Genomic DNA, 15,598 nt, shown 5'->3' with positions numbered 1-15,598 from the left:
GCACAACACATCCGGCTTTGCTCCAAATATCAAAATCACATATGTTGTAACTACACTTAGGCGGATAGCCTTTAACCGAGGACATGCTAATTGCTCATAATAAAACAAAATATAATAAATGGTTCTAATTAGCTCGTTAATAGGCTGAGCTGAAACGAGCAAAACTGAATCAAGTTCAAACTTGTCAGATGAGGAACCGACTCGCCAGAACGAGTCAGCTCATATTTAGTTAATTCGTACATAGATCAAGCTTTATGAGTTTTCTGTGAACTGATCTCGAACAAGTCACTAAATTACAGAGTTTTTTGTCAGCTTTAAACCGACTACTGTTCCACAAGTTAAGGAGAGATTAATAAAGCGCATTGTGACCCCAGACCACAAGAAAAGAAAGCAGGCCAACTGATGAGACTTCCTTTTTTATTTTCTAGCAGAGTGAAGGTAAATGGCGAAAGAGCGAGGAAAAAGTCGCCATTAAAAAAAAGTCCTGAATCACGTCAGATGTACGAAAAGATTTGAAGTACATCCAGAAAATGAAGAAAGTGGAGATAGCTAATTGATTAACAGCGAAGATTAATAGAAGAAGAATGCAACAATTTTCAGGAAGAATTCAAAGATAGCATAAGTGTCATTTTTCATTATTGGACTAAAACTCCTTAAAACTAAAGAGAAAATATCTTAAAATCTTTATTAAATGATCTCGCACTTCCGATAATATAGAAATTTGTAGTTCTGCAATATATATTTCCTCTTATTTTGTTATATATATAAGTAACATAAGCTGATGTAAAAAATTATATAAAACATTTACTCAATGAAAATATAAAACAAAAAAGATGCCTCCATTTATGAGGAGTATAACTTTTTTTTTTTTGCCAGTAAAAGCCCGTAGGCAGAGGAGTATAAAATTATCAATATAATTTTCAACAAAAGGTTAATAATATATTAAATATAAAAACTGGATAAGAGAAAAGATGTATAGTTTTGATCGAGAAATAGGATATATTTTGTATAGTTTTGATGGAGAAATATTTATGATGAAAAAAATATAAATTTTTAAATTTTTGTCGAGTATGTAAGCAATTACCGAAATTTTTATGTTTATCATTAAAAAAAAAAATCCAATAAACTATGATTTCATGAGAATTCCATTTTTATTATGGACACAACTACAAATTGTAGCCACTAAAGAGTGACTACAACTACTTAACAGCCACTATCAAGATTTTCAAAAAAAAAAAAAAAAGTGACCACAACAACAGGTTAAGGCCACCAAATTGGCCTCAAATTATGTTGCAGTAACATTGGTGGCCGCACATGTCATTGCGTCGTGAATCGTGATAAATTTGAAATTCTACGGAATTCGTGATTTATTGGTTTAATTTTTTTTAATGGTATATTTAAACATTTCGGAAGCAATTACCCAATAGAAGTTATACGAGAAACGGGCCCGTTTCTCTTAATCAAGCCCAATTAACTGCGTTGCAATCGGCCCAGAATAATAAGTAAACTAAAATAGCAACATCCTCAAAGCAAAAAATAAGAGAGAATATGTTGACACTGAGGTCTAGAACTCGTATCATGTCCTCCACCCGCATCCTCTCCAGACTCTTCTTCACTACTTCCCCTCTCTCAAAAACCAACTCTTCTCATCACCAGTTTATAATCCCCACTTACTCCTTCTCCAGTCCCTCTCTCCGTTTCTCCTCTCCAGTTAATCCCCACCGGTCGACACTAAACTCGACCCTCTTCTCATCTAAAGGCCTCTCTTCTTCCCGAATGGATGCGTCGGGGGACGAAATTGAGGTGTCTTATATCGGCCAGCAGGCTGCGAAAGAGATTGATGAGATTCTCATGGGCCCACTCGGCTTCAGTGTTGATCAATTGATGGTCTATTTCTTATTATTTGTTTTGTTCTTATTTTATTACTTGATTCTCTAGTATACCTGTAATCTTTATGATGCATTGTAAATCATTGAAATCAGCTTTATTTCATTACTATTCAATTGATTATTTCTGACTTCTATGTGTTCGTCTGAAACTTTTTGGTATCTTATTTTTAGGAACTTGCGGGATTAAGTGTAGCTGCCGCTATAGCTGAGGTAAAGGCTCTTTTTTCTTTTAAGAGAAATTTAGATATATACGCATCATAACTTCTTCAATTAGATATTTCTCTATCAAAACTTCAAAATTAGTTATTTATCCATCTAAATGTAACTATGTTATAAATATACCCATTTGTCAATTTATTCACTAAAAAAAAATGTAAATTAATGATTAATAGTGAATTGCCAATTTTGTCCTTTTCAAATTCCAGCATTAAATCCTGTAACCCTGCATCTTCCCGCGCGAAATAATTTTTCCCCTTTCAAAATCCAGTAGCGTTAAATCCCTTGAGAAGTTTCATCGATTATATGAAGTATATATAATATAAAAAGCTTACATTTATATCCTTGATACAAAAAGAGAATTGCCCCATACATTACAGCCTGAAAACCAAAAGGAAAAATATACACAGTATCCAACTAATTACAGAGTCTGGATACCTAGTACCACAGAGACAAAAAAAACAGTAGCTGCGCAAATCCAATTGTTGAGGCGCCCGCCTGTATTGCACTCCTGGAAAGTGCAGTAGCACTTATAAATCGATATGTAGCATGGGGAACCCAATTTTACCAGAACAACTTTTATATTACCAGAACCAAATAATAGTCATTTAAAGCTATCTGAGAGGTGTAACAAAACTATCACTGAGTCTTGATGTCAGTATATGTCTGTGCAATACACTTTAATCCTAGTCGTCAATAAATTGACTTAGATTGTCCAAATTTTGTTTTAATGTGCTGGAGCAATTCTCATAAATAAAATATTCACTGAAATTACTAAGTAAAAAACTATAGATATAATACAATAGCAATGAGATGGGAAAATTCTTAGCGGTATTTTTCTATGATACTGATAAAGCTATAGCCAAAATAGTATGCAATTCTTATCAGAAAAATAATCGCTGATACAGCACTACGCAATGTAATGCTATGGTATGCATTACACTAATTATAGTTTATAGGCTATATAGTTGTGATACTTCCTATCTTTATTTATGAGAACTTTAAGAAAGAATCCAAGTCATTGATAGCAAGTTTATTTGGAGAAGGGCAACAAATTTATTCTTTTTCCTAAATTGAATCGTCTCCTCCAAATTTCTCTTTCCACGGTTTTATCCTCCAAATCAAACTTTAATACTTTACATACCTTGAACTACCGACCATCACATCTTCTATTTCTCACGGACTTCAACTTCCGATGGGTTGTTACAACTTCGCTGCTCAAAACATTATCATCTTAATTAGTACTAGAATTATTGTTAGAACTAATAATCAATGAAGAGAATGGATTGATATTTGTTTGAATCTTCCTCCATGATATAGAGTTTTGGAGGGAGGAAGAGAGGTAGAACTGAATGTAAGGTGCAGGAAAGGGTGAGAGGAGGATTTAAAGCTACTGGATTTTGAAAGGGGGAAGGTTCTTGGTGGAAGGGGAACTTTCGCACGTGAAGATGAAGGTCACAGGATTTAACGCTACTGGATTTTGAAAGGGAGAAAATTGTCAATTTAACTATTAATCATTGTTAATTTATATTTTGTTAGTGAACAAATTGAGAAATGGATATATTTATAATATAATATTTAGATGGGTAAATAACTAATTTTGAAGTTCTGATGGGGAAATATCTAATGAAGAAATGATGGGTATATATCTAAATTTCTCTTTTTTATTGTTTTGATATATATCCTTTAGCTTTGATATATTTTTAACTTTGTCGAAGTAATGACCAGGTTTATTTCTGTCTCAAGGATAGCTTGGATAATTCTTATATGCACCCATTTTACCATAAATAAAACTTTGAAGTAATGCTATCAACAAAAGGAGAGAGAGCTTGTTGTCCTATGTTTATACTAATTACATAATTCTGATTTGAATATTACATTTCTTAATGTCAGGTTTATAAACCAAGTGAAAGCAGGAAGGTGCTTGTGATATGCGGCCCAGGAAATAATGGCGGTGATGGTCTAGTGGCTGCTCGACACCTGTACCATTTTGGGTATGAGCCCGTAATTTGTTACCCAAAGCGTAGTTCAAGTCCCCTCTTCTCTGGCCTTGTTTCTCAGGTACAGGAAAAGGATATTGTCTTCACTTTTCATTGCTTCTTATATGAAATTAGTTTTAATACAAATGTAATCCTATGTAGCTGAAAGCACTTGAAATTACATTTGTAAGTGAGGGAGAGCTGCCTCGGTTACTATCAGATGAATATGATCTTGTAGTTGATGCTATGTTTGGCTTCTCATTTCGCGGTATGCAGAATGTTTACATTTTGCAAATAATCTGAAATTGGCTTTCTTTTCTTCTGCATTTTGTAAATCTCCTGATTTTCTGCAGGAACACCAAGAGAACCATTTGCGCATCTAATCAGGATCGTCAGTATGTTAACTCATGCCCATATAAAGCGCAAGAAGGAAACAAAGGTCATCTCTGTAGATATTCCTTCAGGATGGGATGTCGAACTAGGTGATGTTGCTCAGGAAAATGGTGTTGCGAGCCCAGGAATCAGGCCTCACATGCTGGTTAGTATCTAAAGCCTGTAGCGTTCCTGTGCGGGCCATTATGAAGATTGTCACTTTAAAGAGCTTCTGTAACTGCTGTAGTATTTAAAACCAACATTGTTGACATGTTTTAGGTATCACTAACTGCCCCAAAACTCTGTGCAAAGAAATTTACCGGCCCTCACCACTTTTTAGGCGGTAGATTTGTACCGCCAGCCATAGTGAAACAATTCAATCTCAAGATCCCGCCATATCCTGGTAGCTCAGTGTGCGTGCGAATTGGCAAACCGCCTTCAGTTGATATATCAGCTTTAAGAGAAAACTATGTGTCACCTGAATTACTGGAGAGTAAAGTGTCTGCAGACCCTTTCGATCAGGTTTGCATCTTTTATTTCTTTTAGCTTCAGTGGATCTCTTTAGGTTTACAATCCCAAACACATTTTAAATACAGAAAGAGAAAAATTATATGGAAAGAATACGAAATAATATTAAGATAATCTGGTAATGAGCGCCACCAACAAAAAATTTCATGACAACCACAAACAAATTGAGTGTTTCTTTTGAAAACACTATATACATTAGAGCTTCTATTTGATGATATAGGTATATTAGGAAAAGGGTATACCGGAAAGGAGCAAACCGAGAGAAAAAGTTATTGGATCCATATTGCTCTCTCCATGGATCCTATTTGATGTGGACTTACAAATAAACGATTATAAGTTTAGATTATAATTGATGTTTTTTGTAGTTTAAAATTTGGTTTGATGAAGCCCTTGGTGCTGGTTTGCGGGAACCGAATGCCATGGCTCTATCAACTGCCGGGAAAGATGGAAAGCCGTATGTTCATCCACTAAGCTTCTTCTATTACTGATATGAGTGACATTCTTTTTGCATCCCTATGAAATGAATAAAAAAAAAATGGATATTAATCATGAAAGCCATCTCTTCCTAATTTGTTGATAAAAATTTGATTAATTGTTTATTACTTCTTTCGAGCTGAGAGAAAAGGTAAAAATAAAAAAATGAAAAGCATATTATATTGGAAAATTTTGAAGAAAATGGGAAGGGAGGATGGTCTATACTCTTAAGGTGCAGAGAAGATATTTTTAGCTTTTATGGTGCAAGCGGTTTTAATTTTTGTAATGCTGATTACCTTATTTTATTTCTTATGTTCTTTTTGCAGTTCATCGAGAATAGTCTTGCTAAAAGGATTTGATAAACAGGGATTTGTATGGTCTGTGACACATATTTCATAACTCTTATTTTTATTTATAGTATAGTTTGAACTTTTCTGAAACTTTGGTGTTGGTTGGTGACTGTAGGTATACAAACTATGCTAGCAGAAAGGCCTGCGAGTTGTCAGAAAATCCCAATGGATCCCTTCTCTTCCACTGGAATGAGCTTAACCGTGAGGTGATTGATTCCTGGTCAACAATTTTAACTTCTAATAATTTTAAAAAATTGCTTTTAATAAAGCATATATTCACTTGATATTTGAATATCTTTCCTTTGAGAACTTTTGTACCGGGGAACATTAAATATAAATATCAAGATCTTTTATTTTACAAAGGAAGTGTATTTTAGACTGAGCAGAGGGTTCTTACTTTATTGTGCTTTTGACATTCCATTTTTAATTATCATTATTTTGTTATTTTATTTATTAATGTAGGTAAGAATTGAGGGGATAGTTACAAAGGTGTCTGAGGAAGAATCTGAAAAATATTTTCATAGCCGCCCAAGAGGGAGCCAGCTTGGTGCTGTAGTGAGCAAGCAGGTAATTTCATTTCCAATATTTTTTTGGCTAGGTTATGGTACTTTGATGGAAGAAAATAAGGTGGATTTTTAAAAAATTGATGTTCGTGCAGAGTGCAGTATTACCAGATAGGAGTGTGATATACAATGCCTACAAGGAATTGGAACAGAAATACTGTGATGGGTATTTACCTTTTTTGTGAAACTCTCTCTCTCATTTAAGCACCCACACACATGCGCACACACACTTATTGACTTGCGTGATTTAACAGAAAAGAGATCCCTAAACCGGAGTATTGGGGAGGGTACAGATTGACACCAACATCGTTTGAATTTTGGCAAGGTCAAACATCCCGGCTTCATGACCGGTATGCTTCCTTCTCATGCAATCCTATCAATATACTCCTTAACACTCTTAATTTTATTTTTAAATCATTTTACTTATTTATTATGTTTTATTGCCAGTTTGCAATACACGCAGAGAGAGGTTGAAGGAAAGCAAGTGTGGCAGATAGAAAGGTTGTACCCATAGATTCTTTTGTTTTTCCCCTCGTCTTAATATATGTTAATAATAATAATAAAGGATAATTTCCTTTTTAAAACAATTTTGTTCTTTGCTTGAACTGTGATTGAAATCTTAAAAAATTTCTTGTTTGATAGAGAGGAAACTGTGATTATGTCCCATGTTTGAGCAAGAAAAATGAAATACGGATGGTCCTCTGCTATGGTTCATCAGGTCCAGATCCTTTGTTTTATAAAATTGATACCAAAAGGTAAACCGACCTGAATAGCTCACATATCGGATCACGTCCACATTGTAATTATTATGTCAGTACTTACAATTACTTGGCAAGCGCCAAGCGGAATGACGATGCTCTAACAAGTTACAATCTATGAGCTGGTACTTTTAAAAAAAATAAAAATAAATAACAAGAAAAAATGAGCGTTAGTCCATAAATGATGTGATGTAAAAGGACGGTCAATCAACTTTCTGAAATTTTACTTTGGTAAAAGCTACTTTGGTCTTTTTTGAATTGACGCTATTCCTTAGAGTTTCGTTCTGAAAATAACAGTACGTAATAATTTACTTTTTTAAGTTAAAGTAAATGCTATCAAATAAAATGTAATATACAAAATATATATTTTTCAAAAAAATGATCACATACCCTATAATAAATTAATCAAGTGCCTTCAAGGTAAAAAGCGCTTATTTCGCAATGGATGGACCAAGAATAAAAGCTGCCGTATCTAGTTAAACAAAATTGCAACGATTGATAATCTCAGCAGAAGGGGCTGGTATCTTGTTAATAGGTGTGCTCTGTAAGTCGAATTCTAAAACAGTGAGACGTTTGTCCTCAGAATGCCCTACACATTGCAAGTATACCGAAACATAAACCAAGCACAAGGAACCAACCTCCCAGTGGGTCACATATATGCTGGGCAAGCGATACTGCAGGTAATCTTTCACAGGAAGACAGATCAGTTATGCTCATAGCGCAGTTTATCGTATGGACAGATAGTTGCTCTATAATTTTCACAGGGAAAGTCAAGAGAATGGAGGATATCACAGACGAAATACAGATGCAAATAAGATGTAGCAAGCTGAGCTCCTAGGGAGATGCAACGTGGTTTACCAGTATCATGCATGAAGAGTATAGCAGTGGCGCTTCCTCAATGCCCTCAAATGAAGTGGAAATTCATCATATTCTCTATTTTTTTTTATTTTTACTGAGGCTTATTACTCCTAATCCACAATTGTTTTGTAAAATTTAATGTTACAAAACCTTTGTAACAATTTATTAATGAATGAAATGAGGCCTCAACTCCCATTTTCCCTAATAAAAAATAACAACCAATTTTTCGAATATGTGAACCATGATGCTAGAGTCTAGACATATTGGTAATATTTTTTTCTAATTTTAACTAGTCTATTATCTATTGAGTCCCAAATAAAATTAAAATGAACTTTATATATTAGGACCGATCAATACAAAAAATAACAGTTTTAGCTTCCCTCGGTAAGGTTCAAACATTGATAATCGTAAATCAAAATCTAGCATTACACTTTTACCAAACCAAATAAAGTAACGATGGACCACAACCCGGTGATCATCAGACTTGGGTCCAATGCTTGATTGGCATTAATGAGTCAAAACAAAGTAGTAATTAATTGCACCATGTCATGTTGCAGTTGTCCCCGAAAATTGTAACTCACATTTGGTTGGACCATCCATACATCTCATGCATAGGAAAAGATCCCATAATTACAAGGGCTTTTAAAAGAGATTGGATTCGCTTTGAATATCCTTTTGACCATCCAACAGTCTACCTATAATTTTTCTTTAGGTTTAGAAAATAAAAATTGAAATATCAGAAAAGAGACTGAGTATTTGTTTTCTTCAAAAATAGCAAGGACTAAATTAAATTTTCGGTACAGAAACGTATATCAAAAATTTGATTTGGTACACACTTGCGATAACGCTCCATGCAAGGCCACAAGGAGATGGGGTGTACCGATCCACCTTTTAGTCTTTTTTAATCTTTAATATATATAATAAAATCATAAAAAATATTGCTTTAACGATAATAATTATTTTATTTTATTGATGATTTTGTGTTAGTATTGTTAATAATTTATAATAGTATTTGCATATTATGTATATTGTTACATTTTAATAATAATAATAATAATTTTACTAACAATCTGATATCATCTTTCGTTCATCGAAAGAAATTAACAAAAATTATAATTTATTCACCACTAATTTTTATAACTGATTTATTGACAATTAATTTTATGTCTAAATAAACACAACAACACAAATAAAATAAAAGTTCGAACATTAAACAACATAACTTTTGATAAGAAATTCTGATTTTAGTGTTTCATATCAATTTGGAAAAATTATAAAGAGATCCACAACATATATAATTTTTGTGATTATTATTAATTTATTATTGATAATATCATAACAATACACATATAAACAAATAATGATCTAATTATTAACAGTGCTATAACAAAATAAAAATAAAAAATATTAGTTTCCCTAAAAATATTTATTTTTATGATTTATTTTTATATATTACACCGAAAAAAAATTAAAAAGCGGTGGACCGAATCAAATATTCAATCCAGGTGGTGAACCAAAAATTTGATTCGGTCACCTCATTTCTAGATTTGCTATGAAACAGGTGCACTGACGTCTGACGGTGTGAGGGAGTACCAAAATTTTGATCTCCCCTGGACTGAATCGAAAATTTGGTTCGATGCATGTTAAATTTGGAGGAAAAATCTCTCAATCTGTTTTCTAACATTTTAATTTTTTATTTTCTAAAAATTAAAAAAAATCGTCTACCTACACCAAATGTCCAAACCTATGTAACTTTTTATTTATTTTTTTAAATTTGGTAGTGACTAGTGAGTAGTGACTACCAAGGCAAACCTATGTACCTTTTTCAGGTTTTTCCGATACCTTCTTTTCTAGCTATTTTACTACCTTCAGAAGGTCCAGTATTTTATTTGTTGCATCACTCACCATTTCCGTACCTAGTTAGGTTTGCCTAGAGCCCCACTGCTCCAGAGGCCCAGACCAACAGTTGTAAGTTTGGTATGAAATGATGGTATCAGTATATTCCATTTAAAGAAGAAAACAAATGAAACATTGTTACGTAATCAATGTTGCGTACTTAAACAGAGTCAACAGATTTTTTTTTTCTTTTATTTTTAAGTATGCAATACATTTCTAGTTCTTATCCATAATTTTATTGATGAAGTGTTTTACAGGTTTTGGTTTAGGAGGCCATGCAGTGAAAAATGTAATTATGTAACGGTTAAAACTTAAAACCTTGTGTTTCCTCTGATAGGATGCTTAGCAGCACAGACCATTATCAATGAACTACAAGTCTACAAATCTAAATTAAAGAGTTGGTATACGATGTTTGCTTGTACAAAATTCATCATATATAATTCATCGAGAATGGAAATCATGTCTAGTTGGTTTAATTATGAATTAAGATTTTAAATTTAATTTCATCTTAGGCGGTATCAATGAATTGTATTTGAATACGAGTAAATTATGAATTGTCTTCTAGTTTTACTATTTCTGGAACAGATCTTGTGTTGTCATCTGATATAAGAAAGTGCGAAGTGTAAAGGGGTGAGTTAATATAAGGAGCTCTAAATGTCTCTATTTTATGCCATTAATATATTTTTTATTTCAAAATTTTAAATTAAAAAAAAACAAAATAAAATTGTTATGCATAATCTATATTACTTTCTTTTCGCTCATTTAAAAATAATGACATTTTCACTTTAATCTAATACAAATATATAAATTTAATATTCAACATTAAAAATTATCTATATCAGTACAATTTTACAATCTTGCAAGTGGCAGATTTAAGCAGTGTTGAGTGGCTGAGCTCCCCCCCTCCTATAAATAGAACCTAGCTTACTCTTTATAATTTTTGCTAGTACTAATACTTTCGGCCATTTTTATTAATATCCTTAAAAAATTAATTTTAAAAATAACTCTACATTGAATTTTTTATTAAAAATGCCCCAACCACCAGGCCCACGGGCGGCTTAAAACACAAGCGGACCGCCCGTGGCTGGGGCGCCCCATGGTCTTTTTTTTTTTTTTTTTTTTAGAGATCTTAGTATTTTGATTTTAATAATTTTGTGAAAAAAAAAGTTTTCTTATTTAGAGTGTATGCCAAAAAATAAAAATATTTGATATATTTACGAAGTGATGTCGTAAATTTTTATAACTTTAATTTTTTTATTTTTATTTTTTTGGTGAACTTTGATTTTATTTGTCAGTTGGATATCGCAAGTCTAAATATAACACTAATTAAGGACTTGGCCTTTATTATAGTTTTTATAATATATGTATAATATATACATATACACATATACACATATATTATACATATATTATAAAAACCATAATAAATGCCAAGTCCTTAATTAGTGTTATATTTAGACTTGGGATATCCAACTGACAAATAAAATCAAAGTTCACAAAAAAAAAAAAAATCAAAGTTATAAAAATTTACGACATCACTTCGTAAATATATCAAATATTTTATTTTTTGGCATACACTCTAAATAAGAAAACTTTTTTCACAAAATTATTCAAATCAAAATACTAAGATCTCTAAAAAAAAAAGACCGTGGGGCGCCCTAGCCACGGGCGGTCCGCTAGTGGTATGGAGCGCCCCAGCCACGGGTAGTCCGCTTGTGTTTTGGGCCGCTCGTGGGCCTGGCGGTTGGAGCATTTTTAATAAAAAATTCAATGTAGGGTTATTTTTAAAATTAATTTTTTTTATGGATATTAATAAAAATGGCCGTAATAATTTTATGATTCTCATAAAATAAAATTATACTAAAATATTAAAAAATTGATATGAGAGCTTTAAAATTTCAAATACTAAATATTAAAAATTGATATGAGAGCTTTAAAATTTCAAATACTAAATATTAAAAATTGATATGAGAGCTTTAAAATTTCAAATACTAAAATATTAAAAATTGAGGCAAAACGGAGATATTGGAAGTAGAGGTATTTAACTCCTCAAGTTATACTAACAAGTAACAACACATTCTATGTTCGTTTAATACGACACGAAGAAAGAAATAGACGTGCTGTAGATTAGTATATTATGATTCTCTCCATCGGTTCAGTTTATGTGCTCTTAATTTTGTTTCAAATTCATTTAAAAATTATGAAATATAACGTGAAAAAAATTTCTGTGATGAAGAAATCTTAATCCATTTTTTTGAACTTACGATTTTAAGCTATTAATGTAATAAATAATTATGATAAAATGTGGGACTAAATTTTTTTTATGGTAGCCCTCCTTTTCCAACAATATTATTGTTCTTGACGTTGACGATCTAAAAGATTTTCTTCAAACAATAAATTGCTACATTGTTCAAAATTATTACTACGTAAAGATGGTTGAGCTTTTAGCCTTTGAGGCCCCAAGAGCATGTCAAATCAATAATGAATTATTATCAAATTTAATCTTCTGACTGAAAATTATTAAAAGTTTTTTTTCTAATAAATATTCATCAAATGTAAAGGATACATCTAATTCAATGCACGAAATTAATTATTTTATCATGAAATCACGATCTATTGTTAAATTTTATTAGATAATATTTGTCTCACTAATAGTTTTTTTGTTTTTTTTGAAAAGGCCATGGCAGTGACAGTGACTGCCAGGAGTTGTCTCACTAATAGTTAAAAACTAGAGAAGCGGGAAGGGGGGGGCCGGCATTCGATGGGTTTAGACTTTAGACCAAAATCAGTCAGATGCTTGCTCGGAAACTGTTTAATTTGATTCAAAATCCGTACACAACGCTTCAAAAATCATGCAGACTAAGTATTCGTAAATCTAAAATTAAATCGGATGATTCCAAATAAACATCAAATCAATTTTAATCTGATGTCCATGAGATGAGCCCCTACTAAATATGATTTGGTTGATTGGTTCTAAGAGGATAGCGATGCTTGCCTAGGCGGCTAGGCTACATTAAAACAAAGGCAAATTCAAAGCTTAGCAGGCATCCCGGGCGAACCCGTATCCTCTCAGGTATTGCACAATTATTGCAGAGGATGACTTACTTAACGGTTTGAGATTAAATCTCAACCGGCTTGGGATTCGGGTCACTGTAGGGGGCCCCATTTTTGGGCTTTGAGATTCGTGCCAAGTTAAAAAGTACGGTTCAGATCTAGTAATTGTAAAAGATTCCCTTATCAGGTATTGGAGAGGATATATTTTCATCCCGGGCCCCCCTGCGCTTGTGTAGGCATTAAGGAATGATTGGCTCCTGCAGGTGGGTCCCGCGTTCTACAGAAAAGTCAGGAGAGCGCGTACATTTTTGCACAGTTGCTCAATTTTTGTACGAGAAGCTGAAATTAAATTTCCTTGCGGAGAAATGATATCTGCCACCAGGAAGAGAGCTAGGGATGAAATTTAACGATTTATGAAAACTGAATTTAGAGACTATTTGTAAACTTTTCACTTTTGTTATCTTAAGCTTTTTATAGGCCAGCCAGACTAGATTGACGCGTGAAGAAAATAATTCTAATTTTTCAATATCCTCACTTTAACTAAATTTCTCTATTCTTAATTAGAAAAATACATTACTACTTTGTGTGTCAGTCGAAGACTCGAAGTAAAACGACGACCTCTTTTATTTTTAACAACTATACATGAGTAAGGAACAAAAAATTTATAGTATACTAGAAATAGACTAGTTTGGCTTCTTTAACTATTTAAATTTTAAATTTCGACGGTTAGTTTTAAAAAATATTACTTCGATATCATACATGATTATCTTATAGATTTTACTTAATTAAAATAGTACCATTCATTTCCGTTCTTGTATCCAAATAATTTTTATTGAATTTAGACAATATCCTTTTCATTTATTTTTGTCTCTCAGAGTTCCACAAACTCAAATAGAAGGAGAAAAGAGAAAAAAAAAAAAAAGTGTGATTGGAATGTCCAAGTAAATTTACTTCTTAGAAACAAAATTTTTGAAGAAAAATCAAAAGAAAGAAAGAAAAGATAATCGACTTTCGAGACACAAAAATGAATACAATTAATTTATCTCCAACTTCTACTCCTAATTTGAAAGATGAGGAGGGTTCAAATGCCTCCATGTTTTTGTGTCTCCATCATGCCTCCATCTCTCTCCATCATTTTCAAAGTTCAAACAGTCGATCCGAACCGCTCAACCTAACATCCATACTAAAATATGTTTGGAGACCAAATTTTATATTTTTAGGAATTTTTTTACTATTTTTTTAGATAGGTACAAAAATACTGTTTTTAGATGGTTCAGATTTACTGATTTTGTCCCTATCTAAAAAAATAGTAAAAAAATCTCTAAAAATATAAAATTTGGTCTCCAAACATATTTTAGTATGGAGGTTAGGTTGAGCGGTTCAGATCGACTGTTTGAACTTTGAAAATGATGGAGAGAGATGGAGGCATGATGGAGGCACAAAAACATGGAGGCATTTGAAGCCTCCTCTTGAAAGATAGCTCACCTCCTTAGCCTTTACATCTCTTCCCCTTCTCCTTTTATTTGAATTTGCGTGACACGCCCCCAGTAAAAACATAGTTATGAAAAATATAAAACCATCAAACCCTTTTGCATAAATTACTCTAAAACTTAGTACAATTATAATTATTGCATGTCATATCAATAAAAAAAAAAATACATCAAATCCACAAGATTATGCTGAAAATTTTATCCACTGTAATGGAATTCCTAAAATGTGTCTTTTTGTTGTTGTTTTTTGGAGAGAAAAAAGTACCATTAAAAAATTATGAAAACATAAAATACACACAAAAGTCGTGAGAATTTTAATCTTTGATCTTAATTTATTTTTCCCACATCTCTGTTTCATCTCATGGGGTTCATAAAAATGATATATTAAATTTCATTTCCTAGTAATTTTCTCGTAAATTTTTTGGCACCAAACAGACCATTGTAGTATTCCAAGATATTGAAAACCATGCATGGTGTCAGTGCCTTATCAATTATCGCAAAAGACAATTGTTGAAGACCATTGATTTAGAAAAGTAATAGAGGAGAGAGAGAGAACTATTGGGTTAGTTGGACAGGCAGTGGTGGTTTAACTATTAATTAATTTCCAAAGAAAAGAGAGTAGTTGTTGAATCATAACTTTTGTTTTGTTTGTATATCTTAACTTTAGCAGTTTAGCTCATGGCCTATGGGTGGTTGTCAACCTGTCATCTCGTATTTCGTATATATATATATATATATATATATAGAGAATAGAACTAGGGTACTCTGAAGCTCACCAAAGTTTTGGTGAGCTTAACTCTAAAATTTATCAAATCGATTTCAAATGATGAATCCGAATCGTTGAAACCCGCCTACCTTACGTGTGATGCATCTACATGTGAAATTTTTAAATATTCGAATTAATTTAGTATAAAGTCAAGCGGTCAAAATTAGAAGGTTAATAAATTAATTTTAGTGCATTCATTTTTTGAACGTTTTTGACCGCTTGACTTTATACTAAATTAATTCGAATGTTTAAAAATTTCACATGTAGATGCATCACACGTAAGGTAGGTGGGTTTCAACGGTTTGGATTCGTCATTTGAAATCGATTTGATGAGTTTTAGAGTTCAGCTCACCAAAATTTTGGTGAGCTTAAGAGCACCCTAGTTTTACTCATATCTCCCTACCT

General features: G+C 32.4%; 1 protein-coding gene across 1 annotated transcript; it reads left to right on the top strand.

The window, feature by feature from the left end:
• The first annotated feature begins 1,541 nt into the window (after positions 1 to 1,541).
• On the top strand, positions 1,542 to 7,078 carry LOC144559387 (pyridoxin (pyrodoxamine) 5'-phosphate oxidase). Its single transcript, XM_078308408.1, has 13 exons — positions 1,542 to 1,887; positions 2,061 to 2,099; positions 3,999 to 4,166; positions 4,247 to 4,352; positions 4,438 to 4,622; positions 4,736 to 4,978; positions 5,350 to 5,438; positions 5,785 to 5,835; positions 5,924 to 6,014; positions 6,271 to 6,375; positions 6,467 to 6,537; positions 6,626 to 6,721; positions 6,819 to 7,078. Exons 1-13 carry the CDS (start codon positions 1,549 to 1,551, stop codon positions 6,883 to 6,885), a joined length of 1,650 nt encoding a protein of 549 aa, XP_078164534.1. The 5' UTR covers positions 1,542 to 1,548; the 3' UTR covers positions 6,886 to 7,078.
• The last annotated feature ends 8,520 nt before the right edge of the window (positions 7,079 to 15,598 follow it).

This window comes from Carex rostrata, chromosome 9, assembly GCF_964058835.1.
Source record: "Carex rostrata chromosome 9, lpCarRost1.2, whole genome shotgun sequence".
Taxonomy (NCBI): domain Eukaryota; kingdom Viridiplantae; phylum Streptophyta; class Magnoliopsida; order Poales; family Cyperaceae; genus Carex; species Carex rostrata.
The sequence above is the reverse complement of the archived record's forward strand: the minus strand, read 5'-3'. Positions and strand labels throughout refer to the sequence as shown.

Excerpts from the sequence above, each read along its gene's own strand:
- LOC144559387 (XM_078308408.1), top strand. The coding sequence starts at position 1,549 with ATGTTGACACTGAGGTCTAGAACTCGTATCATGTCCTCCACCCGCATC. Across the intron at positions 4,979-5,349 it reads CTGCAGACCCTTTCGATCAG|TTTAAAATTTGGTTTGATGA; the intron begins GTTTGCATCTTT and ends TGTTTTTTGTAG. Across the intron at positions 6,015-6,270 it reads GGAATGAGCTTAACCGTGAG|GTAAGAATTGAGGGGATAGT; the intron begins GTGATTGATTCC and ends TTATTAATGTAG.